General features: G+C 40.9%; 1 protein-coding gene across 3 annotated transcripts in view; it reads right to left on the reverse strand.

Moving 5' to 3' along the window:
- Arhgap10 (Rho GTPase activating protein 10) overlaps positions 1-27,735 on the reverse strand; it is a 288,733-nt gene that overhangs the window by 73,360 nt on the left and 187,638 nt on the right. For all 3 annotated transcript variants that reach the window (XM_071614633.1, XM_071614634.1, XM_027926721.2), the window contains 2 exons: positions 26,114-26,219; positions 24,575-24,734 (listed from right to left, as the gene is read on the reverse strand). In XM_071614633.1, the coding sequence (XP_071470734.1) occupies positions 24,575-24,734; positions 26,114-26,219 (266 nt within the window). The remainder of the gene's footprint in view (positions 1-24,574; positions 24,735-26,113; positions 26,220-27,735) is intronic.

Below are 27,735 nucleotides of genomic sequence, written 5' to 3' on the forward strand. Positions count from 1 at the left end.
CCTGCTACTTTACTAAATTTGTTTATGAGCTCTAGAAATCTTCTGGTAAAGTTTTTTTGGGTTCTTCTAAATATAGGATCATGTTATCAGCAAACAGGGATAATGTTACTTGGACTTTTTAGATATTTGTAATAATAGAGTATATTTTGACATATTATACATTCATGGAGTATAACTTATTCTAATTAAGATCCCATTCTTGGGATTGCACATGATGTGGAGTTTCACTGGTGGTGCATTCATGAATGAACATAGGAAAGTTATGTCCGATTCATTCCACTCTTTTCTATTCCTATCTCCCCTCCCTTCCCTTTCATCTAATCCTATGAACTTCTAATCTTCTCCCCTCCCTTGCTAACAGAGGTAATTTGAGCTCTTCTTGTCCTATTTGTATTCCTTTCATTTCTTTCTGTTGGCCTGATTGCTCTGGTTATATTTTCAAGGACCATGTTGAATAAGAGTGGTAAGAATGGGGATCCTCGTCTTGTTCCCATTTTTAGAGGAAATACCTTTTCTCTGTTCAGTGTGATACTGGCTTTGAGTCTGTCATATGTAGCTTTTACAATGTTAAGTTCCTCCTATCTTTAGTTTCTCTGTCTCTGGTGTTTTAAAGATAAATGGGTGCTATACTTAGTCAAATACTTTTTCTCCAACTATTGAGATAATCACATGATTCTTTAAGTCTATTTTTGTAGTGGATTACATTTATTGATTTCTGTATGTTGAACCAAACTTGCATCCCTGAATAAAGCCCACTTGATCGTATTTTTTTATATTTACTTTTTATAGGTGGACACAATACCTTTTATTTTTATGTGGTACTGAGGATTGAACCCAGTATCTCACACATGCTAGGCGAGTGCTCTACATCTGAGCCACAAGCCCAGCCCTGTGATGGATTACCTTTTTAATGTGTTTTTGTATGCAATTTGCCAATATTTTATTAAGAATTTTTGCATCTATATTCATCAAGGATGTTGGCCTTGAGTTTTCCTTCCTTGATGTGTTTCTGTCTGGTCTTAGTATCAGGGTGATACTAGTTTCATAGAAAGGAAAGGAGGGAGCCCTTCCAAACTCTATTTCATGGAATAATGTGAGGAGGATAGATTTTAGCTCTTTGTGAAGGTCTGGTAGAAGAACTTGGCTCAAACTGGTGCTGGGCTTTTTTTTTTTTTTTTTTTTTTTTTGGTGTGTGTGTGTGTGTGTAAGGCTTTTGATAGTTTCTTCAATTTCCTCATTTGATCTTTGAGTTTTCTCTATCTTGTGATTCAATTTGGGTAAGTCAAATATCTCTAGGAATTATATCATCTAGACTTTTTCATTTATTAGTGTGTAGAAACTATTTTTAAAATAGTTTCTGATGAGTCTCTGGATTTCTGAGTTGTCTGTGGTGATATTTCCTTTTCCATTTTTAATTTTCTTTTGAGATTTCTCTTTCTTTTGGTTAGTTTGGCTAAGCGTTTGTCAATCTTGTTTATTCTTTCCAAAAACCTGTTTCATTAATTCTTTGTGGGTTTTTTTTTTTTTAATTCTCAATTGATTTTGGCACTAATTTTGATAATTTCTTGTCTTCTGCTGATTTTGGTGTTAATTTGTTCTCTGGGACCTTGAGGTGTAATGTTAGACTACTTATTTGGTCTTTCTGTTTTTTAATGTGTGAACTCAGTGCTATAAACTTTCCTCTGAGAACTGCCTTCATATTGTCCCAGAGGTTTTGGTATATTATATCAGAAGAGACAAAGGAAGACACTTCATACTGGTTAAGGAAATGGCTCAACAAAAAGAAATGATAATTGTAAATATTTCTGCCCCAAACAATGGAGCATCTACCTGATGTTAAAAACAAACCCTTCTCAACATAATCAAATAGAGCATAATACAATACTGTACATTTCAACCCACCCCTGACACCACTAGATAGATCATCCAGACACAAACTCACATTCTTCTGAATTTAAAAAAAATATTATTAATCAAATGGAACTAACACATCTATAGAGTATTTCATTCATCAATGACTGAATTCACTTTTTTCACAGATGGACACAGAACATTTCCTGAAATAGACCACAAAGAAAATCTTAGAAAATCCAAAACAGTAGAGACAATTCCTTGCATCCTTTCAGATCATAATAGAATGAAATTAAAAAATCAATAACAAGATTAAAAAAAAACAGAAACCACTCTAACACCTGGAGATTAAATAATGTACTTTTAAATGATGAAGGGCTAGCAGAAGAAATCAAGAGAGAAAAATTCTTATCTTTTTAATGAACTACAGAGTGTTCTTCTCAGGGTCACAATTTATTTAACTCTTATCCACACCCCACTGAAGGCTATTTGTTTCTGACTTTTGCATTAAGAGACAATGTGGCAATGAAGATACTCCACATTTCCGCAAAAACATGAAATTATCTGTACTGTGGAGCAGGGAGACTGTCTTCAAAGCCCAAGTACATTTTATTTTAAAATTTTCTTTAGCTTTTAAGTGACACATAATTGTGTGTTATTTATGGGGTACAGTGTGATGTTCCAACACATGCACACACCATGTAATGGTCCAACAAAGATACTGAGCACATCTATCCCCTCACACTTGTACCATCCTGTGTGGTGAGAACATTCAAAATCCTCTCCAGTTATTTGGAAGTTATTATGATACATGAGGCACCCAACTGTGCAAAAGAATGACAGAACTTACATCTCTGGTCTGATGGTAATTTTGTTCACATGACCAGTCGCCTCCTACCCCTCTATAGCTATCCAATTCTCCTAGTCTAATACCAGGTTTTTAAATTCCACAAATGAGCCAGAGCATGTGGTATCCAAGCATAAGAACATCAAACTTTGCTGGACGCTGCCAAACTGTCTTAGAAAGGATGCTCAATCCACTTCCCTCAGCCATAATAAAAGCACTTGTTTCCAACTCTCATGTATCCCTCAGTGGAACTTCACCAATGTCTTCATACAGGTGTTCTGCATCTGTCGCTTTAGGCTCACACTCGGATAATTCATCTTTTTGGAGACATTTTTAATAGAATCCGCCTTCCCAGTGTATTTTCCTCTTGCATATAAGGAAGCTATCAATTTTGGTAATTACTTTTAATCTTCTATCCTAATGAATCATTTTCATGTAATAATACTTCAATCTGTTCTCTAAGGCTGTCTATGTATATATCTTTTTACCTTCCATTTTTACATATATTTTCTTTTTTAATGTGTAGTACTTCCAGGACAACAGTGAGTCGTGTTTCCAATATTTTAAGGGTTCTACAGTTAAACATAATACAAAATTGAGGGTTAGATACATATTTTAAAATATCTTTAGGAAGTAGCCCCACCCAATTTCTGCCTCATGAAAGTATTATTTTAGGGATCAATGTAAATTTTATTGAATGCTTTTAGGGATCTGCTGAAAGGCTTTCTACCTTTTACATAATATATAATATTAATATATATCCTAAAATTGAGTTGGAAAGTACCCAACTTAAATTGAATCTGTACTGTTAAGGTGCTATTTGCCGATTATTAAATATCTCTGCATAACATTCATAAACAAAAGTGATCTATGACCTGTCTTTCACAGGCTTTGGCCTCAGTGCCCTGCTGACATTATTAAAGGAATGTGAAGTTGCCCTTCACTGGACTGTGGACCAGTTTAAACACTAAGAGAATTAACTGCTTCGTTCACATTTAAAGGAATTCACCTGCGAAAATATGTGAGCCTGGTGCCTTTGTGGGATGGATGATTGCTCTTGGCGTCTTTCTTATTTCACTGGCTTCATTCAGATTTTCAAAGTTCTGTCCCCTCTGCTCCTCCATGTGAGCCTTCCCTTCCAGCCTTCATGGTCTTGATTAGCCTCGCCCCAGCCTTATCTGTTTTTGTTTATGTAAATAGTTTCTCCTCTTTTCTAACTAATTTCTGCTTTTATATTTGTCATTTTCTTCAAATTGGGGGAGTGGATAGATGGGTGCTCACTTCATTCACTCTGGCTTAGTGACGCAGATACTTAGGGTTGTAAATTTCTCTCAGAACATCAGTTTTGCCCAGTCCTTTAAGTTTTGATATACTTGTTTCACAATAGTTTTTCTTAATGTTCTACAATTTTTAAACTTTCTATTTTTATCCCAGGTATCATTAAAGGTTTAGATTTCCAGGTGAGTGGGGATATTTTTGCTTTTACTAATGTTGTTAATTGCTAGATTCTGAGTCAGAACAAGTGATATTTTTGCTTTTTGATATTAGGGATTTTTCTTTGTGGCCCAAAATACTCAAGACCTATAGACATAGCTCCACTGTCTTCTAAATCCCTACAGAGAAATATGTGGCAGCCTGATGTATCCCAGTAGATTTTTTTTTTTTTTTTTTTTTTTTTTTTTTGCTTAAAATCCAATAGCTGAACAACATTAAGCCTTCTGTAGTAGACAGTTCTGAATGACTCAGAATGCAAAATCCAAGTTTTCTGACATTCAGTGGACCCTGAAAAAATTAAGATGTCCCTCTGATTCAGGAAAAAAAAAAAAAAAAAAAAAAGAAAAAAAACATACTTTTTTCATTTTTTTTTCTGTTGTACACATTTGGTTCTGTTACCTCCACAACACAACTACTGTTTTTCTTCATCTGTATCTCTTTCCCTGAATGTGACTGTTCCATCAATGACAGTAACTTGATTTTTAACTTTTGACTGCATTCATTTCCATTTTTAATTTGTTCATGTGTTTGAAATGTTGTTTTGGGCATCAGTCTGTTTCTCTAGCTCAACAAGTGCCTTGAAAAAAAAATCCTGTTTAATCACTTTATTTTTGAATTCCCATTTAATATTTAGTTCTTCTACAGAGAAATTTTAGTAAGTTCATATCTTTTCTTCTTTGGAGCAGTATTCCTTCCAAAATAGAGTCTTGATCCACAGTTTACATTTCCCCTCCTGCTGCTATAGATTCACACGAACTGCACAATGGTATTTTTGGTTGGTTGGTTTCAATTATACTCATGTTATAAACGGGCAGCTCCGTCAACAGTTGCTGTTCGCACCACTCCACAGTGAGTGACATCTCCTTGAATCTCTTCCCATGTTTCAGAGGTCTCTTTTGTTCTGTGCACTACAATCTCGCCTGCCCAGTGTCCTGCAGCCTCAGAGAATGGTCCAGCTAGGGCCTCTATAACAGAATACTGCAGAATGGGGGCTTAAATGACAGGTCTCTGTTCTCACAGTTCTGCTGGAGATCTGCAGGCTGGAGATCCAAGATCAAAGTGGTGGCAAGGTTGGCTTCTCCTAAGGCTTCTGATTTGCAGATGATGGCCTTCTGACTCATGTGACCTTTTCTCAGTGCGTATTGGACCCTGTTATCTCTTTTTCTTCATATAAAGCATCATCCCTAGTGGATTAAGGACCCACCCTTGTGACCTCATTGAACTTTAATTACCTCCTTAAAACCCAATCTTCTAATGCACATTGGGATTAGGGTCTCAATGTGTGGATCAGCCTGGACACAGTTCAGCCCACACAGGTAGGTGCAGGACAAGGGATTCACCCAGGTCTCCTTGCAGCCCATTCACTGCCTAGATCTCAACGGTTTTGCAAACAGGCCTGTGTGTGTTCACACTTTCTGGCTGGGCTACACGCAATTCCAGCAGAGGTCCTTTCCCTGACCCTTCACCAGGGAGTCTCAGTCTTGGATAACTTACCAACCTCTTCCTATCATTCTTGAGGTACAAGATAAGATGATCATTTCTGAAAACTCACATCGGAAATTACCCAGACGGGAAATGAAACCCTCACCTTTACACTGGTTCACTTCTCTGCCCTTCCTCTTTTTTGATTTAGCTTTGCTTTTCATGTTTTCTCTTTGACTGCTTTTCTGTTTATTGCTGGAGATCATCAACTCTGAGATATTTATGATAAAGTGTCCCCAAGCATGTCACACTGGCTCTGTTCTTTCTATGATGGAAAAGGAGGATGATCAGAGGCGACTATTTTGTATAGATTATGAGTCTTTATCCAAAGCTGCCCGGACCATGTCCTTCCCCTCTCTCCAAAGGAATGATTTTTGAGGAGCTCACACATGCATCTGTCCCATGTCCCTTCTGTAAAAGGCCAAGTTGGGAGTAAATCGGAGATGGGCCATGCAAACTTTTGTTAACTTCATTCTCTGATCAGCAGCCTTTTCTTCCATTTGATCCTAGAGTGTTTTTTTTTAACCTATTTTTGATTATAAAATTTTGAGAACTTGTCTTCATCACATTAAAACATGTATTTGTGAAAATTGTTTTAGATAATGACAATAACACTTGTAAATACATAGATAAAAATAACGTGAAAACTTGTAACTTGAAAACCTTCACTATACCCCCCATCCAACTGTGTAAATGGATTACATATTTTTATTAAATCATATTACTATCGCCCTAGTTTATTACACCTACGACAAGGATTCCCAGCTTTTGGAGTTACTATGTGCCCTTCAATCATATGTAAATGGTGAACATGCGCTAGTATATTTTCAGAAAGCAGACTTTTACTTTTCATCAAATTCTCAAAGAAGTGCAAAGCATAACTAGTCAAGAAACACTGACCTCAAGTAATGAGAGGCACGGCTGCCAAGAATAGGAAAAAGGGAGAAGCAGAAACAACTGACAACAGTTTGAATTTGTCTGAATAATAATACAAAAGAGTTTTCTTTAAGGTACATGGAATTCGGAGAAATACACAGCAGACTTCAAAAAAAAAAAAAAATTAAGACTGTGGCTGTGTCTGGGTCCTAGAAACTCAAGTCTAGGAGGAACCACAAAATAAAATGATTACACATAAGAAAATTCTCACTTGAGGACCTTTCCACATCAATCCATCAAAAGTCCGGCTGACTTGTACTTATTAGCACATTAAGCACGTATGACCTAATTCCTTCATTAAATTTTGAAAATGATGACTAATCCTCTTAGTGGTCATTTGCCCCACTTCCACCTAAATAGAAATGACATTCCAGAGAAATTCAGTGATGGATTTTTCTCCCTTAGGAGAAAATTTCAACTTTTACTTATTGCTAAGGTAGGAAAAGACAATTGCCTAAAAACAGAACAGTCTATATATAAATTCTATTTTCAATATATAAACAAAGCAGAGCCGATTCAGCCACAAATTAGAACAGAAGGTGGAGACTGAGAATAATATGCTCGAGATTACAATCCAGATTTTGTATGAGTTTCTGATGTGCACTGTTTCTTTGTATGAACACATACAGAATCACTCATTCACAAAGGATTATAAATCTTCCTCATACCCTATTAATTCAACCACTTTGGAGATTTGGTCTGGCGCAGTCTGCAATCTGCAGCCTGCATACGCTTTCAGTAAATAAGAATAGCAATAATGACAACGTGCAACACTCCAGCTGCACAGTGATTAATAAGACATTTTTGTGCACACCGAAAGGTACTGGCATGCGTGGCTCAAGCGACTATATAAAGCTCATGACTTTATGAAATCAAACACAGGGATTTCCTTTCTGACTCCCACACATTCCTACGGAGGCATACATAAGCACTTTTGTGCAATTTAAACTTGGAGCCATCCATCCAGTAATATTGACTGAAACACTATGCATCATTTAAGCTTAAAGAGAAAAAAATACAGTCATGTTTTTCTTGGGACAGTAGAAAGACCACAAAGAACTTTCTAACTGTGTGGCTCAACTGCCTAAAATCCCTTTTGGAACAAGCCAGGCTATAAATGAATAAAGCAAGCTGTGAGACCTTGGATGAGTTAATTTCATTCAACTCTCTGAGCTTTGCTTCTTGATTCACCTATGAACTGCAGAAAAACCAATACTACCTACCCCTGCAGAGTCGACTGTGTTGATTCATGGTTTGTATGAACTAGAACTTGCCAGATATGGAACACCAGGTGCTCCATCAGTCTTCACAGCTGTGCACAACTTCTTCCCTAAATACCCTAGAATGCTTAGGGAGGGGATTCTTGCATTTTATAATTGTATCCATTCCACCCCTCGCAGCCCTCTTTCACCACTGTGGACAGAACAGCTAAGTATTTTCAAAGGAAAAAACAGAGTTGACTCACAAAGGAATGCCTAGTACAAAAAGCCTTTAAAGTGTACAGGATCTTAACCTGGCTGTAGATAAAGAAGACAGCAAGTGTCTTATAGGTTCAAATTCTAATGCACAATCTTGGGGCCATGTCCCTGGGCCACCACCATTGGTTAGACCTTTCACTGAACACTGGACTCCAAAAAGATTTGCTTTTTGTTTTCATTCTTTTCTACCCATATAGTAAAAGGCATATAAAAGTTTGAGGGTTGGGGTTGGGGCTCAGTGGTAGAGAGCTTGCCCGAGTAAGGCACTGGGTTCAATCCCCAGCACCACGTTTAAAAAAAAAAAAAAAACTAAAGCAAAAATAAAGATATGTGTCCATCTACAACTAAAAATATTTTTAAAAAGCTTAAGGTTTGCTGAGTGGCTCAACTGCCTAAAATCCCTTTTAATAACTGCACAAAAGAAAGGATACCAACCATAAACATCAGATCATTTAACTATTACCATGAATAATTTCAGATACATCTACCAGTAAAAAGGATATAATGAATTCCTGTGAAGACACTGTGTAATGGATTGGATGGGAGATGCCCCCCAAAAGTTCCTGGGCTAATGCAGGAATATTCAGAGGTAAAATGATTAGCTTTGTGCAAGCGGGAACCTAATCAGTCCGTCCTAGTTTGGTAGGATTACTGGGCAGTAACTATAGGTAGGTGAGGAGTGGCTGGAGGAAGCAGGTCACTGAGTGCATCTACCCTGGTGTCCCCCACCTGCCCACTCTGCTTCCTGGTGACCATGAGTTGAGCAGCTTCCCTCTAACACACTCTTCCACCATGATGTTCTACCTCATCTCAGGCCCAGAGCAATGGAGTCAGCCAACCATGGACAAAACCTCTGAAATCGTTAGCCAAAATAAACTTTTCCTCCTCTAAGTTGTTTTTGTCAGGTATTTTGGTGACAATCATGAAAAGCTGATTAAAACACAAGTGGTAACATCTACATCAATTACTAATCTATGACCAATATCAGTTCATCTATACTTCTACCCTATGATTGCTCTGAAGCAAATTCCAGGCTATGTGAAGATGTTAAGAAAGTTTTAAGTGACTTGGTACAACTCTGCTCTGGAATTCAAGATGACTATCTCTACAGTAACAAGAAGTACTTATTACTGGGTGTTCTCAACTAGAGGTCTCAATGCAAAATGATCAATAGAATTGACTGCTGTCTCAGGCTCAAAAATTGTAAGGTAAATTCTTCCCCCAAACCAGTAAGCATTAGGGAAAACTTTTAGTATGACTAGTTAAAATTGTAAAAATAAATAGATTATTGCACAAAAAGATCTGTAAAAGAATAAACCCCAAAAAGAGCTTGTGAGAGGAAGATGGCACTCACACAGGATGCCAAGTTCACCTGCTGAATACTGGCAGAAGGCAGATCATTTTAAAAAATGTTTTTACAAAAAGAAATTTTTAGAAAACTCTCTGAAACAAATGGAGGAGGGAGCAAATCGGGGGGGGGGGGGGGTGTCAGTGTGTCACAAACACTACCAAGGAGGGGAGCTAGGTTGAGAGGCAGAGGAGATGGGGGCAGAGCAGACATGGAGGCACCCTCTGGAGAAAATGTGGGTCCTAAAAAGATAGCACTCAATGGAGTTTAGGGTTAAAAAAAGAAATAAAGCTAACAAAAGTGATTCCTGCCCTCCAAGGTCACTCTCAAAAAGAAATCAACCAACTGGAAACTTAAAACAAGGGTACTTCTGAAGGACTTTCATCCTGTGCCAAGTTAACCCAGTGACATAAGACTGTGTGGCATGTAATTGACTTACCCTGCACTGACCACATTCTTCTAGATTCCCAGGCTCCTCTGAAGTCAATCATGTACTTTTTAATATAGATTATTATTAATATCTAATATATACATATGGAATACAGTGTGATAACTGAATACATATGTACAAAGGGTAATGATCAAAGCTGGGTAATTAGTATTTCTTCTCCTTAAACATTTCTCATGTCTTTGTATTGGGAACTGATAACATGCACTTCATCTATTGAAGGAACAGATAATTCCAAAGCAAAAAAGGAAAGGCTGTGAATCCCAGTGAAGAATATACTTGCGAAAGAATCAGGATCCCATCCACACTACTGCCCCACAAGTTCCTTGCTGTGGCAATTAAAAGACACCCAGTGTGCAGAGAAGAGTGAACACAGCAGGCCTGACCCTGTTGTCCTTAGGCTGACCCTTAGTTGGCATCTGGGAAACTGGATGGTAAACTCTGCCTTAAACTGTTATAAAACATTCCCTAAATGGTCAAGTCTGTTGGTACCAAAAAAAAAAAAAAAAAAAGTGCAGGTGTTATACCTGCTAGCCTTCTGGGAGTCTTAAATTATTGGACACACTAGGCAAAAGATGCCCACGTGACTACTTCCACACAAAAATACGAGGAAGGGAGTCTCTAGCAAAATCTGTATACAGAAGCACCCACCACAAGCTTGCTGCACTTTGTACTTTCACTGCTGGGGGAAGAATATGCTCTCTGTGACCCCTCTGCAGGGAGGAACAGCATAAGGAAGCTACACGTGGATTCTACCAGGCTCCCCCAGTGTCTTCTTGTACAATCTAGCTGGGTACCCTGTGTATTAAATCTATCTGTAAGGACAACTGTAAGCTAAGTTTACTGCATCATCCCAGCAAGTCTCTGAACACGGGTACAGTCTTAAGGACCCCCTGACACATTCAGAGATGGGTCTAGAATTATTGGGGGTCACTCTGTACAGGCTTCCTTCACCAAGTAGCCATTTCCCCCCACTCTTTCAGCAACGGTGGGAACTAGAGGGTGAATGGAAGTGTAGCACAACTAAAACTGCTAACCCCCAGTGTGCCGGGGCTGACGCGGTCAACCCTTAGGCTAGCCACTGTCTGGCTAACATTTATTTACCAAAACATTTAATGAGGCAGGACATTAGTGTCTGTCATTCTAATAATGCAGAAATAGAGATACTAACATATGGCCAGCAATCAGGTACCTCTGACTAAATGTGGCTGTGATTCAGAATGCTTTTGATCTGGGGGAAGTTCAGAAGAATTCAAACGAGAAGATGAGCTTTGCACAGTGCAGAGCTGATCTAGACAGAGGCACCCTCTTCAGGCTTCTCTCCCGCTTCTCGTTTCCCACAGAAAGCTGCACACTACCGTATCTAAAAATGATGGGAAGTGGTCCTCTCATTATTTAAGCTGCTATTGCTTAAATTCTTATTAAATTGTTTATTTCAGCATGGACTCATATCTTCCATGGTCAAAGTGAGGGATTTTGAAAGGTTTCCCTGGTAGCTGGCCTGGGGCAGGAGGGGGAAGAATAGGGGAGGGGACAAAAGCCACACAGCCTTCTCAGGGAATAAAGCATAAATGAGAGATAAATGGTGTCCTTCTCTCTTCCTCTCCTAGTTTCCTGGGCAGAAGCATAGGAAATAAATCAGCAGCAAAATCAACAAAGGATGAGTCTGACAATATGCTCCTAGTCCCAACTTCTCCTGGACTATACCAAAACTCTTGGTTTCCTGTGGGTCTAGGTTCTTAACCTGGATGTCCCCAGAATTCCTGAAACTGTATATACATTCCTTTTGTGACTAAATAGACAACTTTCTGGGAACAAAACCCAAGGATTTCATTAAATTTTTAAAGTGGCTACTGATGTAATAAAGCTTCAAAACTGATAGAGAGGCTGTCTGGTGTAGGGATGGCCTTTCAAATGCTAACTCTCCAAATGAATGGCAGACCCAAGGACCAGCCAGCAAGGAGATGTGGAAGAATGGAGGATGCATCAGAACACACACTGAAGTCTTGAAAAACAATTCCCTAGTAAAAGAAATTATACAGAAGTCAACAGAACAGCTACTTCTAGCTTAAACTGTGGACTGAGAACATTAAAAACTGAAGCGCATTAAAGAAGTTCAAGTCATAAAAATATGGGATCAGAGCAACAGGTTCTTGCTTGAGTGCCTTTAAAGGACCAATTTCTACCTCAAATTATGTTGATCCGATACACACTCCTGATCTGTTTTCCTAAGGATCAGGTCTACAAGTTGCCTCAAGGTCATGAAGGAGATACCTGAAGTAGGAAAAATATAAACAAAACTGAGTTAAATCAAAGTCACTGAATAATCTGTGGACCTGAGGATGCAGGTGCTTCATGCTCTGTTATCTTCTCACATTGTGTAAAGTATGAGCTGCTTGTGATAAAAATCTTATCAAGATAATATAAGTAAAAGGATTCACTAAAAGGTATCAGCAGGAAGTAGAAATCTCTGGAACTCAAGGCTGCTTTGATCAGTAACGAAAGGTCATCAAGAGTCAAGGTAGCAGTTCTCCATTTCCTGCCTGTGCATTCCCATCTTTGGGGCTGCAAGATCTTCTCTGGCCACTGTCTTCCTGTTCTGTTGCACCTGACCCATGGACAAAGGTTTTTCACCACCCCCTCCCCAGGACATGGACAATCTCACAATAGCTAGCTCAGTTTCTCCACATCCTGATTCCAAACTTGTAGGAGAGAGAATCTGACTCAGCCTGATTTCTAGTTCGACTGATACTGTTAACCCTGGTGCCACCTACAGATCTAGTGAAGATGAGAGCAAGTCATCCAAACAGGATAGAGAAGCCCTTCTCTGCAGTGAGCAGATCTCAGAGGGGTTGGGCTGTTGCCCAACGTAAATATTTGTACCACACTATTATGAAGAACTGCAGATTGAGGAGGAATCCAGACACATAAAAATGGGAAGCAACCGAGTTCAGAGTCTACAAAAATATCCCTCTCCCAGCTCTGCCTATCTAGAAGGAGCAGGAAATCTTTAGTGGGGAGAGCACTTTACAAGTATTCTAGTCTGGTGCAAATGGCAACATTATTACTGTAGACTCTCAACAGTACACATCCTACAGACCGAGTGCAGCATCCCTAATCTGAAATCTCAACTCCAAATGCTCTTAAATGCATGAACACAACACTCAGAAAGTTTCACAACTTGAAGCATTTTGGATATGGAGATTCGAGATGTTCAACTGATGGAGTCTATGCAAATATGCCAAAATTAATTTTAAAAACCCTGAAATCCCAAATACTTCTGGTCCCAAGCATTTTACTCAATCAACATAGTAATATAAACTTTCATCTTTAATTCCAAAATCTTTGCTAAAAGCATGGAACTTATTCAAGATGTGCTTATGGTTCCGAGGGGGAAAAATCAGTTCTTTACATATTACTGAAGTGATATTTTGTGTTTATATTTCCCACTTATAGTGTTTGGTATAATTTTAAAGTTATGAAAAAATTTTTTGCAACATCAAAATTTTCTATTTTCAGTGCTTTGGTACAATCTACAACTATTCCATATCTGCTATTTCTGAGGATTAGCTTACAGTAGTCCAGCCTATTAGTGGCAACAAAGACTAAAGGCCTTCTTCCTAAAGCCATTTAAGATGGAAGGAGGCTTAGGAACACCATCTCCAAAGCCACACAGTTCTGGGTTTGAATCCCAGCAATGCCACTTACCAAGGGTAACACCAGGCAAATTCTCACGCTAAGCCCCAGTTTCCTCATTTGCAAAATGAGGACAATAATATCTACCCCACAGAGTTGTCAAGCAGGATATCAAATGACACCATGTACATAACAGAGTGTGAGCATTTGTAACCGTCAGCCATACTGCTACTGTATATGAGTCACAGTGATGGTGGTAAAGATGAGGAGGATGGTAACCAGAGCTTAGCAAAAGTTTTAAGAGAGGTGAAGCCAACAGGCCTGACACTGCCCAATGCCCCAGAGGAGGTAGTAGCATCTATGTTGTGTGGTTCCTGTTGCATTTGAGACAGCAAACTAAAAGCCACATGAGAGACGCCTTCCTTTTCTATCATATCCACAGGGATGAAAATCAGTTTCAACCCTTAATTTTCTCAAAATGCAAACAAGTTACTACAATTGTTTAATATAAAATGTGATTATTCACACATTTATCAGACAGCAGCAGTGCAGGGGTTAAGAAACAGAACTGGAAAGAGCTTCAAATCCCAGCTGGGTCACTTTCTAATTCTATGATCTGAAGTAAGTCAATCAATTTCCATCATGTGCAAAGCATCAGTGAAGTGTGTAACTTGCCCAACTCGTCCCTGCAACCACCCTATCAGGTGGGACTTTAGTTATTATTTTATAGAAAAGGAAAGTGGAAATGAGAATAAATAGATCACACAAGTCATACAACCTGGTAGAGCCAAGATTCCAATCCTAGGAATTTTCCTTCAGAGCCCACCATGATACATTATGCCATCCTGCCTGCAGAACCCTTCAGTGAAATGCCACATAAGGAGTTGACCCTAGACCTGGCACATGATCATCTATCAATGTTGGTTATTGTCATTATTTCCAGTTTTATCTGGAGAGAGATAAGAGATGGCTCTGAAAGACTTCACAAAGAAAAAAACAATGATCAGTAGGGCCATGCAAGAAACCAAGCCAATAAACACCCACGTGACCTCCCTTCTAGAGGAGAGCCAGCCGAGGGGCTCTCTCTCCTGTCCTGCACACACACCACCATGCCCACCCCTCACACTCTGGTTCTAATTTTCCCTTGCAAGTACTCTTCATGGTGCTGAAATAAAAACAACTTAAAATGAAATGAAGGTTAGGATCATAATCTTTGTGACCATTGTGGGGAGGAGGCAGGGATTGAACTCGGCTGGTTTTGAACTTGAGATCCTCCTGTCTCAGCCTCCCAAGCTGCTGAGATTACAGGCGTGCACCACCACGCCCAGCTTTGTGACCACTTTCACTTCTGCAAATGCTGTTTGAAGGTCAAGTTGTAAGCACCTGACGAGGCTCTGAGGACCCATCTCTGTAACCCTGCATCTCCAGACACTTTGGCAGAGAATTTCAGATGGGCAGAACCTCAGGGTTCAGCCAGCCTCACCCCAACTCCTTGACTCATCTCTACCAAGAACACATTCCCATGGAATTGAAAGTATCGTGCCATTCTTGCTTCTGAATCAGAAACTCACCTCTTGGCAAGTTCCATTCCCTTCTACTGAGTATGCTCAGTATGACAACAAACAATAAATTTGTTCAATCAAGAATGCAGTGCTCCCATTTTCTGGAGACCACCCCAGTGCTTTTTCTTCACTGGACACTCAGATGCTACAGAATGGCTCTCATCTCCCCAACGTTCTTCTATCAAACCACTCTGGCCCCATGGAAAAAATCACGTCTACCATCTCCAGAGCTGCATAACAGTTCAAAGCAGAGGCTTCCTATGCCCTGGCTCACAGAAACAGAACGGGCAAGACAACGTCCTCATTATTTTCCCTTCTCTCCTTAAAGGAGGAAGAAAGGAAGTTAGAAAGTTTTGTGTTTTCAAAGCATTTTTTAAAACACTCCCAAAAATGCAAGGCCATGTTAAGAAAAAAAAAAAAAAAATACAGAGGTCATGTTTTGATGCCAAGAGGCCAACATTCATGAAAACTTGAGGCAGGGGGAGCTCTGAAAATCTGTCAAATATTGCTGTAAGATTTTAACTCTGAACAGTTGATACTTGGGAGTTTTATGATTGTCGTTAAGACACGTATTTTTCTCTCATATGAAAACTTGCTGCCTAGCAACTCAGGGCCAGCAAAGCTAAATCAAGAAGCATTTCAGCATGGAGGTTTGTTTTTTCTTTTAAAGATTTCTTTTTCCCATTAAATGACAAGCACACTCTATGACGGGAAGATCCCCTGGACTCGATCGAAAACAGTTTGAATACTACTCACTCAGCCTCTTTGCATTCAAGGATGACATGACGGAGTCACCTGGAGAGTTCTAGGATGTATGCTGCTTTTGTGGAACAGGAAGGGAGCCATGGGCTGTCCTCTGTCAAAAACATTCCAAATGTGGCTGCTGCTGGGACCCCAAGTTGAGACTAAAAGGGGATTCCATTCCACACTGCACTGAGAACAGGGATGCGTCCTCCTAACTTTGTTTGCAACCTTCTAAGTTTTGCCAAAGATAGGCAGACACAAATCAGAAAGTTGGTTGCAAAGTTAACAAGAATAATTCAATACAGTCTAATATGCCTAACTTAATATTTTGGAGATCACCTTAGATACCTGATGAGAAACACAATCATCCCCCAGTTGTGGAAGATTGGTTCCAAGAACCCTACAGGTACCAAAATTCACAGATGTTGAAGCCCCTTATATATAAAATGTCATAGTATTTTCACAGAGTTTATGCACATCCTCCTGCAGACTTATATCCTCTCTAGATTACTTATAATACCTAATACAAAGTAAATGCTACACAAATAGCTGTTATTCTATATTGTTCAGGGAATAATAAGAAAGGCTGCACATGTTCAGTACAGATGCAGTTTCTTTCCCCTGGTAGTCACTTGGCTCCATAGATATGGAAACTGTGCTTCCCCCCTTGTCACCTTTCTCTTCTGCTATTCTGTGATTGGAGGACATAGACTAATGGAGGACTTTGTAATACATACTGGCAACAGGGGTCATTCAAACTATTCTGAAAAAACCTCTGGAAAGGACACAGACATCAGCCTTCTCCACAAAGCATGATCATCTCAAATGACCCTCCATCTTCAAGCCACGAAAAATGTGACCCTGGGAGGATCCCCATGTCAAAAGCCAAAATGCTTATTTTGACAAAATTAGAAGAATCCTCATCAAGAGAAAGTTTCATGTGAATAAAATGTAATTGTCTCTTGGCACCCTGTGGTCCAGAGAAACTGTAGTACTCAATGGATAGTACTGAACAAATATCATGACCTCCTGACCATCAGAAAATCACAGAAAAAATCAGGGTAAATAGAAATGCCACAGAAGGCTAAGGCTGATCCAAAGTATGCTGCTTTGCAAGTCATGCTGAAAAGCCAACTGAAACTCCCAATGGGATCAACACAATGTAGATTAAAATTGCATTAGCGTATAAAGTGATTTGGTTGAGAGTAACATTATATACCTTACTTTATATGAGTTGCCCATTTTTTATATTAACATAAAATAACATTAAAAGAAAACCACCCTGATATATTTTGATAGTTCTCAAAAGCTCTTCAGAGTCTTCAAAGGCCCTTGGGGAGTAGGATCGAGGAGAAAGAAGAGGAAGAGTCACATTATAAATCTAATATGTAACATTAAAGTATAAAATATGAGAATGAACCCACATATTTTTATATGTGTGTATATGTACATATATATGTGTGTGTGTGTGTGTGCATGCATGTGAGCACACACACAATTATACAGACCCTATGACTCCTGAGAGGGTTTGTTACCTTTTAACTAAGTTCCTTTAAAGAGGTCCCCCTCCCCAGATGTGAGCTGCTGTATTTCACCACATAATTGATATAGATTTTATGGTAAATTGGTCTGCCAAAAAGTGGGTGCAACCATCATGTGAAGCTTTTTAGTTTTAATGTGCCGGTATTACTTTAAAAATCATTTCTTACAAAACTGTCTTTGGTGCAATATTGGGGTGCACAGAGTACTCACGAATATACATTTATGCAGCACAAAGGATTATGCAAGTTGAGTGAAGGTAGCCAGTTCACTACAGGGTTAGCTGGAGGTGAAGCTCAGAGGCACAGCACTTGCCCAACATGCACAAGGCCCTGGATTCAGTTCTCAGCACCACAAAGAGTTTGTAAAAGCTTCTCTAGACCATGAGAGTGCCGAGTGAGCTGCACACAACTCAGGTGCAGGCACCAGGGGTCCTGCCCGGTCCTTCCTGTCCACATCAGTTCTGACTTCTCCTCCCACAGTATTCTTGGGGTGGGGTGGGGGTTCTGGGGCATTCTTCTGTCTGTCATGAGAATCTTGTACTGCCAGCCATTCCTCAGCACTATAGCTGTAGGAGCTGACATCACTCTTGCTCTCAACAGATATTCCACTCCAGAGGAGCTCACACCTCCAGCTGGTCCTCACCCTCCCCTCTGGTGGGCAGAGACAAGCGTCCTTGACAACACCCCTAGCAACCCTGACACTGATGGGGTCTTCCAGCTCTTCTTTCAGCACTAATACAACTTCCTGGTTTTCAAGGATATTGTTCTTATCCTAGTGTTAAAGAGCAAACTCTAAGTTAGGCCATTTCAGTTCCAACCCAAATATTGCCACTTTCTAGCTGTGTGCTCACAGGTGAACTTTTCTCTCACCTGTAAAAGGAACAACGTAAGCATTTTGCACTTATATAGGGATGCTGTCACATATTGATACAAGGGGGGTTTTATGTCTTTAATATGCATTTTAAGTTTATTTGTACGTCAACAAAAACATCCAGCCCCTGTATGGTTGTACAAGATGAACACTCTATAGTAATCCAAAAGCATGTAATGTCATAAGAATCCAGTACATGCTTTCTCAGGCCAACCTCATGTCTTGGGCTACATCCTATATATTACATCTTTTATCCCTAAAATTCTCTTAATAAATTTGCATCCCACATCTCCCACTGTCTATTGGGCTTATGTTGCTGGACATACAGATAATTGAAATTTATTGTTACAATTTAAAATTTATTCCTACCACAAAACTTCTTTTTCTTCCTTTTATTAAAGGTGCACCAATATTCTTCCAGGATTTTTTTTTTTTTTAATTTGGTATGTTACAACTCTGCATATTGCTGGGATCATTGCTGCACATTCCTACAGGCACACAACTTAACAATACCCTTTGACCAATATCAGTCCTTAGTCCTGAATTCTTACAATACTTTCTTCAGAGAACACTCACAAATCAATCCCTGGATACCCCTATCCTCCTGACCAGGGCAGGCCCTGACTGACTTTTCTTCTGGTGTTTCATTCTACTTCTTGCTATTGCAAACCCTGTTCTCAGATTAAGCTACCAGAAGCAGTTTACTTGAAAACCGTGAATGGTCCTAGTACCTGTGAAATTAAAAGCAAAAGTCCTAAGTGGCATTCTCAACCTCCTCCACCGCCCCGAATCTCTCTCCAACCTCATACTGTGCCATCGCCCAAGTTCCTACAAGAGCTGTGTTCCCAGAACATACGCCTCCTTGCTGGGCTTCTGACTACATGATCTCCCGTACCCGAAATGTCCTCTTAACACATCTCCACCTGTTCAAACTCCACTCTAAACCTATTCAAACCACCTACTCAGGGAAACTTTCCAGATTCCCCTTAGTTGGACATAAACTCTCCCCCCTAAAATCCCCATCTCTCTAAGAACACCAAGTTTCCACCACAGTGTAGCTCCTTTTGGACATTTCTTCTTTCCCTTACTAGGACTCATGGTATCATTTCTCCCAAATCTCACATCACATCTGACTCACAGCAGGCATGCAGGAAGAAAGGCTCTGAATTAATGCATAACAAGTTCGTTTTGCAAAACTTGTGCAAAACTCACCAACTTCAAGGCACAACACCAAATTGAGGAGCCTCGGAAAGTTTACAGTACCCTTTCCACCTGGGAAACACAATTTTCTGGTTTGCAAGGTTAGAAAGACCTTGATGATTTTTTTTGGCTCATAAACACTTCTTTTAAAACAACATCTTAATGTATCGCATGTCCATGAAGCCAAAACATATGGTGTAAGTTTCCTATCAAGTACATATGGATTTTATTAAAAAAAAAAAAAAAAAAAAAATGGCAAAGAGACTAAGAGAAATGGTGATCTCCAAAGTAGATTAACTAGGGGTCTGACTAACTCTCAAATTCAGCTAGAGCTCTCCTGCTTTAATTATATGAAGTTTCCTCTTTGCTTTTGGGACTCTCCTAGAATGGATGTTTTCACATTCCCAGGGAGGGCAAATAAATAATGGAGGAAAAGAAAACAGCTCTCTCATCCTTTCTCCTGTCCAGTATCCCTTGGGTTTCTGCTCCTCTTCCATTATTATCTCTTCCTTCCTCACAAGACTATTCTTTTAGACTTGCCTATCCCCACTCTATTTACCCGCCTTGCTTCCAAACATTTACTCAGAGGAGCTCTATCCCTCCTCACTGCTTTGGAGTCAAAAATAAGATCCTGGGCAGGTATCTGTGCGTCAGGTGTTGGGGAAACCTGTGGCTCATGTACACACACATGTCCACAGAGTTTATAAGAACAACTCCTCTTGTCAGCAGAAATGTTCCTCCTCAGAGCAGAGCCTGGACTCTAATATAAAGTCCAGCTGAGCAAGAACAGAGCTAGGAGTGGAACTGTACGAGGGAAAATGGGAGAGAAAAGGAGAGGTGATGGCGGAGTTCAGTTCTTAGAATTCACTCCACTCTGCCCTCCACCGCCAGCCACTGCTGTTTCCAGGCCTCAATCCACGCATACCATGGAAAACCAGAAACCTCACTGCCTCCCTTCTCAACTGGAAGCTGGTGCTGAGGTTGGTGGTGGTGTGGTCACAGCATCGGTCCAGTCTCAAAAAACAGAAAGAAAACAAAGCCCTCTACTCAGTTCTAGAAAGTTCCATCTCAGAGCTGGGACACTTCCATCTGCTATGACTATGCTACTGGCTCACTGGTTCTACCCGGAAGTTCATGTAAGATTTGCTTAAAAAAAAATGGCAAAGAGAGAGAGAAATGGTGATCTCCAAAGCAGATTAATTAGGGGTCTGTACCGCTTACCTCCCAGCAGAAAAATCATGCGTTTTTCCCTCAGCTTCAGATAAGGGAAGATAACAGGAAGCTATAGCATGACATGGCGTCCCTCTTTCCTAAGAGCAAGAGTTCACAGCTACAATCCATCAAAGTTCCCTTAATTAGGATTTAACCAAATGATAGTTGAAACTGAACATGGTATCAAAGCTTGTAGTCTATTTCTTTTTTGAAAAATGAACCATAGCCATCTCCCCATGAGCTGTCTGGACGGTGCAGTGCACACTAATGAGGTTTAATGACAGTGTGACAGGACCATAAATGGAGGCATCAATTCCCCACCACTGGCTACCAAAAATAAAGAAAAAAAAAACTACCTACACACATTTAAAAACCAAGCTGCTTTGAATATACTGGTAAAGAGACTCACCAAACTGGGTTTCCAGCTTAACTTTTCAGTGGAAAGCAATGTTCACACAAGCTAGAAATGCTCCAGCAAAAGCAACAAAGACCCAAGAGATGCTCCCATGATGCTTTGCTCAAAGGAACTACATCTGCATTTGCCTGTCTCTCCCAATCCTCCAACTCTCTCAAAATGTACTGAATGCATTATTAGCTCATGCAATAAATATTCACTGAGCCCCTGACACACACCAGGTGCTATTGTTAAGTATACAAAAAGATCTCCTCCGCCCTCAACAATGCAGCAGGGAGAAACAGAATACAACTAAGAAAGCAAGTTCTATAGTTTTTGTTGTTCTTGTTGTCGGTACTGGGAATTGATCTCAGGGGCACTCAACCACTGAGCCACGCCCCGAGCCCTATTTTGTATTTTATTTAGAGACAGGGTCTCACTGAGTAGCTTAGTGCCTTTCCGTTGCTGAGGCTGGCTTTGAACTGCAAGTTATATAGTTTATTTGGCTAGAGTTATGGGATACCAATCCCAAAACACAGTCATCACCCCAGCTGTGACAGGCTTCCCAACAGGGGCTGTGACTTCATCTCTCCACGCTGGCACCTGTTACGTATTTGGCATACAATACAACCTCAATTTTTTAAAATCCTCTCAATACACAAATGATTGAACAAGTTTCTTCAGAATAATTCCCTATAAAAAGTTACTGGAATGGTGCTGAACAAAATGAGAGGAAAAAAAAATTCAGAAGTTCCTAAAAGACTCTAAGCTGTTTTTAAAAATTATGTACTGCCTATACAGAAATGACAAGCGAGACAGCTCAGGTTAAGAGTATTCATTTTCAACCCAGTCTCGACCGAGAGCCAACCAACTCAACAATGCAGGTGAACCCCCCGAAATTACTAATGCAACTGACAGAATGGGGGAATGTGATGTGCTTTTATCTGAAAAGAGGGCTAGTAACTTTCATTAGCTTCTCAGAGGTCTGTCATCCCATGAAGATTAAGAAGTGCTGCCCTAAAGAATAAATGTATTTTGAAAACTACATGCATGCCTTTGGCCATAGAAAAAACACACGACTTTTAATCCACAGTTAGCCTCTTCATTTTTCTTATGAGGTGGAGGTTTTACTTAGAGGCAGGCAAATGGCAGTCCCTTTGAGCAAAGCACCAGGGGGAGCATCAGGTAGCCCCTCCTCCACATGTCCGTCACAGACTGTCTTGCCCGCGCTTACTGACCCTGACAAAGGCCAGGCAGAGTCAGGACAGCAAGCCGCTCCTTCAGATTCTGAGTCCAAACCAAGCTCCCATGGGTCAAAATAACACCAGCAGACGTCACACTCAGGTCTTGCTTTAACTACTGTGAACAAAAGCCTGAGGACCATGAGTGGAACCTTCCCCCATGTTCCAGACTGACAACGCTCTCTCCTACGTTCTTATCAGAGAGAGAAGATGCTTCCTCCCCAGGGCAGCCATTCCCCTTGCTCTGCTTCCCATACTTGTAAGGAAGGTGAAAATCCAACAGCACAACACGCATGGCTGATACAGCTATTGGAAAGTGTCCTCCAGGTGATTCCAGTGCTACTCCAGGGTTGAAAATTATGGGTCTAGAGAAGGTACCAGCAAGCGTGTTCTGTAAAGGGCCTGATAGTACATCTTTTTACCTGGTGGGCTATCCGGTCTCTGTTGTAACTATTCAATCCTGCTGATATGTCATCAGAGTAGCCACAGGTAATATGTAATTGAGGAGAAAATAACAGTAATCTGGGAAAGGGATCACAGGGCAACAATAACAAATAGTACTTTAAGCATTTCAAATGTCACACTATTCACAAGAGCTAAAATATGGAATCAACCCAGATGCTCTTCAATGGATTAACACAAAAAGAAAATGTGGTATATATACATACATACATGTGTGTGCACACGTGCACAAAGGAATACTATTCAATCATAAAAAGAATGAAATTCTGTCATTTGCAGCAACACGGTGGAACTGGAAGTCATTATGTGAAATGGAATAAGTCACACAGAGAAAGACAAACACCACATGTGCTCACTCAGTTGTGGAACCCAACAGGTCAATCCTGCAGAAGACAGAATGGATTAGTGGTCACCGGAAGCAGGGTGGGAAGGGAAAAAGAGAAAGGCAGGTGGGGGGAAATAGGGCCCCAAAACTGAAGGAGAAAAGAGGAGTTACCTCTGGTTCTTCTCGAGTACAACAAGCCGACTGCAGATTAAAACCTCCTATGATATATTTCAAAATGGCTATAGAGTTTGAAACTCCCAACACATAAAAACTAATGCTTGAAGAGAAGGAAATGCTAATTACCCCGATTTGATTATTGTGTGTTGCATACATATACTGAATTACCATAATGCACCCCATAAAATGTACAAATATTATGTCACATTTTTTTTTTTTTAAATCACACAGGGATATAGTGGGAGGAAGAGTGTATTCCAGAAGTTTCTGCTCACCCTGACATGAATCTCCTAATCCAAACCAAGTTCAACCCCATCCCAGAACCACAGGAATGCATGCCCAATCCCCTTCCCGCCCCTGCAGATGTACTGCCTGAGCCTAAGTCAGGGTCCACCCTTCCCTGACTCCTCTTCCTTCACTTGAGATTCACAACATCTGGTCCAACCAGGAAGGTTTTTTGCAAGGCAAGGTGACTTTTAGGATGCAAACAGATGCTAGCCATGGCCAGTGGGTGTCAGGGGAGCCTGCTCCTCCACACTAGCTCTCAGGGATGCTCATGATCCATGTCATAGTTTAGATCTTGAATGTCGCTCAAACACCCAAGTGTTAAAGGTTTGGCCTCAGAGTGGTGCTACTGGGAGGTGCAGAACCTTTGAGAGGCAGAGCATGGTGGGAAGAAGCAGGGTAGGAGCATGTCTTGACAGGGGACAATAGATTCCCCAGACCGTCTTTCTGTTTTCCTGGCTACCATGAGGTGAGCAGCTCCCCCCCCCAACCACAGCCTCCCAACATGAGGTCTGTGCTGCAACCATCCAACAGCCACAGGGCCAGGCAACCATGGACCAAAACCCCTGAAACTGTGAGCCAAAGTAAAACTTTCCTCCTTATAATTCGATCGTCCCCAATATTTCTCACAGTGGCAGAGGCTAACACAATCCTCCTGCTGTCTCCCCTCCTTTCAACTTTTGGTCTTTTTCGAAGCCTCAAAGGCCCTAACTTGATCAAGAGTTTAGGAGTGCTATGACACAAAATTTCAGTGAGAAATTCAAGAACAGGAATGAAAGCAACAAAAGACCCTCAACAGCTCACAAACACGTTGCAGATATTCATCTCCATCTGGATTGCGTGTTTCTCCACTAAACCAGGAAGGTGAGAGAAGACAAGCCCAGATTTATGGAATTCCATCAGAAGATGGACACTCAGTGAGAATTTTGTAGTATTAACAAAATTAAACAAGACAGAGACAGGGAGGGGAACTCGAAGGGGCCAGTTGTACGTGACATGGTAATAAAGCTCCAAACAGGAATTCTCTTGAACAATTTTACCTTTTCATGATTTTCGATTAAGATTTCCACCACAATATTCTGAAACTTCAAATCCATGATGGCAGCAACAGTCTCTTCCTGCGGCCTCATCAGAGTTGGTCCAAACACCACGCCTAAATTTGCCACGGTCATTAGATTCTGCTTGGAGTGATTTGAAACACTAATATTGAAGAAAGGGGGGAAAAGATCTGTGTTTAATTACACAGCAATAACTGTAGAACACACAGCATTCTGTCACTCTGTCTTCCTTAGAACAAGGACTCCTGGGGCTCAAATCACCCTCAGGATCAGCTCTGAACAATGGGATCCAGGATCTGACCACACCCTACAGGTTGAGGCTCCTGACTGCTCTTCTGCTTTTCTCTGGCTCTCCTGTAGTCACAATGGCTTTCTAAGTAATTCTGTGTATATGCTAAGCTCATTTCCTTCTAAGATGTAGGATACCCACCTTTCCCTACATTGGTACCTCCTTGTTTCTAGGGACTACTGGACTGCACGGCACCTTGGTAAAAATCAGCTTCATGAGCAGGCGGAGCGGGACCAGACATCCCTGCTCACTCTGGCAGCCTGGCATCATAGTGCAGTGAACAATATGGACAACTGTCCTCAGCAGTCCTGCTACTTTATTCAGGCCTCAAATCAAGGACTTCATTCTCAAATGAATGAATTCTTCTACAGTAACCCTCTGTATAGTCTTCACAATCAACATGTGTTCTCTCTTCCCTTAATTGTATGTTTATTGCCACTGATATCTGAAATAATTTTTTATTTTTATTGTTATGTTTGTCTATCCCCCTTAGAAAATTTTGTGAAGGTAGGGACTGCATCTATCTTGCTCAACTGTGTATTTATTGGCACCTAAAAAAGCCATTCAATAAATATACATTAACCAAATAAATGAGTGGCTATACATCAAGACCTCAAGTGAGCCATAATATCCTCTGGCCTTCAGTTTTATTTATGTAAAATAAAAATTCTGAAACAGTGTTCCTTGCCTTCCTCTGTAAAATTTTACAGTTATAGTGATCTGAGAGTCATTTATATTTGGGGAAAAAAGGGCTAATCCTCCACTGATTTACTGGATTTTGCTAGCTATTTAAAGAGTGTGGAAGAAAGAATGGACCCTATGAAATGACTCCCCATTACTGGATTAAACAAACTTAAGGACATGTTCAAACTCAGCTCGGGAGGCGTGAAACCAAGCTAACATTGCTAACGGATTTATAATCCCATTTCCAGAATCTGTATATGGGCAATATATAGCATTCTCCTCTTTCACTTCAAATCAAACCCCGAGTTGCTGGCAATGCTGCTAAGCAAATAATTATACAACTCCACGAAGGCATTGGATTTCACCACGCTAGTCCAAAACACACAGAGGGAGTCCAGCGCCCGGCCTGCCCTTTCCAGGTGTGGTCCCTGGTATTGTGTATACAGCCCTGGCTCCACCCGGGCCAAATCCAAGCACAGGGCCGAGCACCCACAGCCGAGCACCCACAGCCGAGCAGAGAAAACTACAAGAAGAGCAAAGAGACTTACTTTGTTAAATGCTTCACCAAAATATCCAACATCTCTTTATTTTTCTCTGGTAGTTTGTGCACCAAGAAATGGATAGCGTTAACTCGAGATTCCGGGCTGCCACTTTCTTTACAAAGAAAGAAAAGAACAGTTAATGGAGTACTTAGAATCAAATATATTCCCCAAACCAATAATTCTAACAGCTCATCTGTTCACAGCCTAAAAACAGATTTTCACTCTATTTTGCCACCTTGAAGAGGAAAAAGATCTATTTCCCGCTATCCTTAATCTGCCGATGCCCTCCTCAGACACATGCCCTGGGCCCATAAGGCGATTTCCCTGCAGCTGCAACCAGCGCCTTTTCTGGGTTTAAGTAGAAGAACAGGGAGCCTCTCCCGCAGGCAGGTCACACTTCCAGTCCTGGGGTGCAAGTCGAATACCAGCAATGAAGAGGTTCCCCGTTATGGGTTGAACTGCGTCCCCCACCCCCAAAGATGCTGAAGCTCTGACCCTTAACACTTCAAAGTGAGCATCTCTGAAACTGAACTTGGGACTTATTTTAACCGGGTGTTTACACAGGCATGGAAACACCTGTATGCGTACAGAAGGTAAAAGTGTGGGCTCACAGTGCCCTAGAGACGCGTGGCATGGCGAGCCACACACATGCCCACCCAGGGAAGCACCAGGGTGCGTGAGGAGGTGCAGGGAGAGGGGAGGAGCAGGAAAAAGCCGTGATGGAGGTTCCTGCAGGAAGGAACTCAGCCAGGCGGTGTAAGCAGGCTCAGAGTCAGCTAGTTGAGATGACTTCAGTGAGCTCTGGGGCAAAGGAGCTATTCCTACTTGTCTGGTACCTGGCCCTGGGGTGATGGGGGGTGTTTATTGTTACTTTTTTTTTTTCAAACCCTGATACCTTTGTGTTTTTAATTTTTCTGATGATAAAAATTAAATATCTTCTCTGTAAAATTTTAGACAACAGAGTACTGGCTTGCACAGAGAGAGCTCACTGAAGGAGGGATGGGAGGTGGAGGGTCCCATGCAAAAAGAGTGCTGGGGTTACCATCTCTAGGAATGAGCTAGCCCTGGCTATCTCCCAGGGTCACGATGCCCAGATTCCAAAATATCACAGTTATAAGCCACACTTAAATAGTGGTCTTATCCGAAAATAGTCCTTAGAGATATCAGTTAAGATGACATCATAATGGGGCAGGGCAGGGTCCCTTAACTCCATAAGACCAGTGTCCTTATACGAAAACAAAGAGGCGGGGTGGGGATGTGCCTCAGTGGTAGCATGCTTGCCTAGCATGTGTGAGGCACTGGGTCCAATTCTCAGCACCACATATAAATAATTTTAAAAAGGTCCATTGACAACTAAAAATATTAAAAGAAAACAAAGAGGGAAGATGGACAAGTGGGGAAGATTGGGGGGTGGACATCACTAACAGCAGAGGCAGTGATGAGTGTGGGCCTCTTCAAGCAGAGGCACACTGAGGGTGCAGGAAGGATCCTCCCCTCCAACTCCGAAAGGAGCAAATCTTAATTCAGATTTTTAGTTCCCAGTATTGCAACAGAATAAATTGCTGTTTAAGCCACTTAGCTTGTGCTACTTCTGCGACAGCAGCCCTGGGAAACCAACATATTCCCTT

This window comes from Marmota flaviventris, chromosome 7, assembly GCF_047511675.1.
Source record: "Marmota flaviventris isolate mMarFla1 chromosome 7, mMarFla1.hap1, whole genome shotgun sequence".
NCBI lineage: Eukaryota > Metazoa > Chordata > Mammalia > Rodentia > Sciuridae > Marmota > Marmota flaviventris.